Below are 1,072 nucleotides of genomic sequence, written 5' to 3'. Positions count from 1 at the left end.
ACAATGAGAGAGAGAGAGAGGGAACACTTATTAATGAAACCCCCATCCCCTGTCTCAGACCCAGCCCGGCCCCCCTACACTTTACTTCAATTTGTGCTGATAGGTCAGGGGTCCATCTCTCTAGCCCGTTAGATATTTCAATAGCTTTAGGTCTGTCAGTAGGATTAATGGCCCAACAGTCCAACATAAGATCATATATCTCCTAATATAATGAATAGATACAGACCCACTCATTATATATACTCATGATACATAATGACTCCATTCTAATATAACATTAAAGGATGAACCAGTAGTAGGACTGGAGGGAATACTAATAGTAATACAGTATAACCTCCTCCTATTGTGGACACTCTAAAATAAGGACACCTCTATAATGAGGAGGGGTAGTATCAGTCCCAATACAATAGTAATGTGTATTAATGAACCTCTCAAATAAGGACAGGTTCATAATCAGGAGCTAGGGTATTATTGGGTCCCAAGGTCTCCGGAATAGACAGGTATAACACGTACACATGAATACCTTTATCCTCCATACAATGTACTGTAGTATCCTCTTACTACACTAGGTTACAAGTATAGTCAGGCCTACCTTAAGTATATCCCTAGCTCCCTTTATTAATATCATCATTAATTACTAGTATATATAATGTACTGTAGAGTATCAGGAGCTAGTCTCTTACTTGTGGTGTCCCCTGGGGTCTCCTCAATACATTATCAGTCCGTACATATTTAATCACTTCTTCATTGCTCATCCCATAGTAAGGTTGAATACCATATGAGAATATCTCCCACAGTACTACACCATAGGACCACACGTCACTGTCTATTGTGAATTTACACAACATAATAGCTTCAGGGGGCATCCACCTAATGGGCAGCAACTCTGACTCACCTAACCTACAGTGGGAATAATACTATACTATATAATATAAATAAATGGTTATAATATAATAATTCTTTAAATGGTTTTTAAATGGGCTATAGTACAGTAACAAGTAGTGCAGGTTCTAAAAGGAGAGGTTCCCAATATTAAATAATTACAATGGTATTACCTGAAATAATCACTACT

At 37.7% G+C, this 1,072-nt stretch overlaps 1 protein-coding gene across 1 annotated transcript; it reads right to left on the bottom strand.

Annotated features, from left to right (window-relative positions):
* Positions 1-40: 40 nt before the first annotated feature.
* Positions 41-1,066, bottom strand: LOC109593564 (tyrosine-protein kinase transmembrane receptor Ror-like; the record flags this gene model as incomplete). The annotated part of the gene is made up of 3 exons (XM_020008592.1): positions 1,056-1,066; positions 684-900; positions 41-202 (listed from the first exon to the last, which is right to left on the bottom strand). Coding segments are annotated over exons 2-3 (345 nt in total), but the record flags the coding sequence as incomplete, so codon positions are not given.
* Positions 1,067-1,072: the final 6 nt, after the last annotated feature.

The sequence above is a fragment of the Amphimedon queenslandica genome, unplaced genomic scaffold (assembly GCF_000090795.2).
Source record: "Amphimedon queenslandica unplaced genomic scaffold, v1.1 AMPQUscaffold_887_Cont27097, whole genome shotgun sequence".
Lineage (NCBI taxonomy): Eukaryota > Metazoa > Porifera > Demospongiae > Haplosclerida > Niphatidae > Amphimedon > Amphimedon queenslandica.
This window is presented reverse-complemented; position numbering and strand designations above follow the sequence as displayed.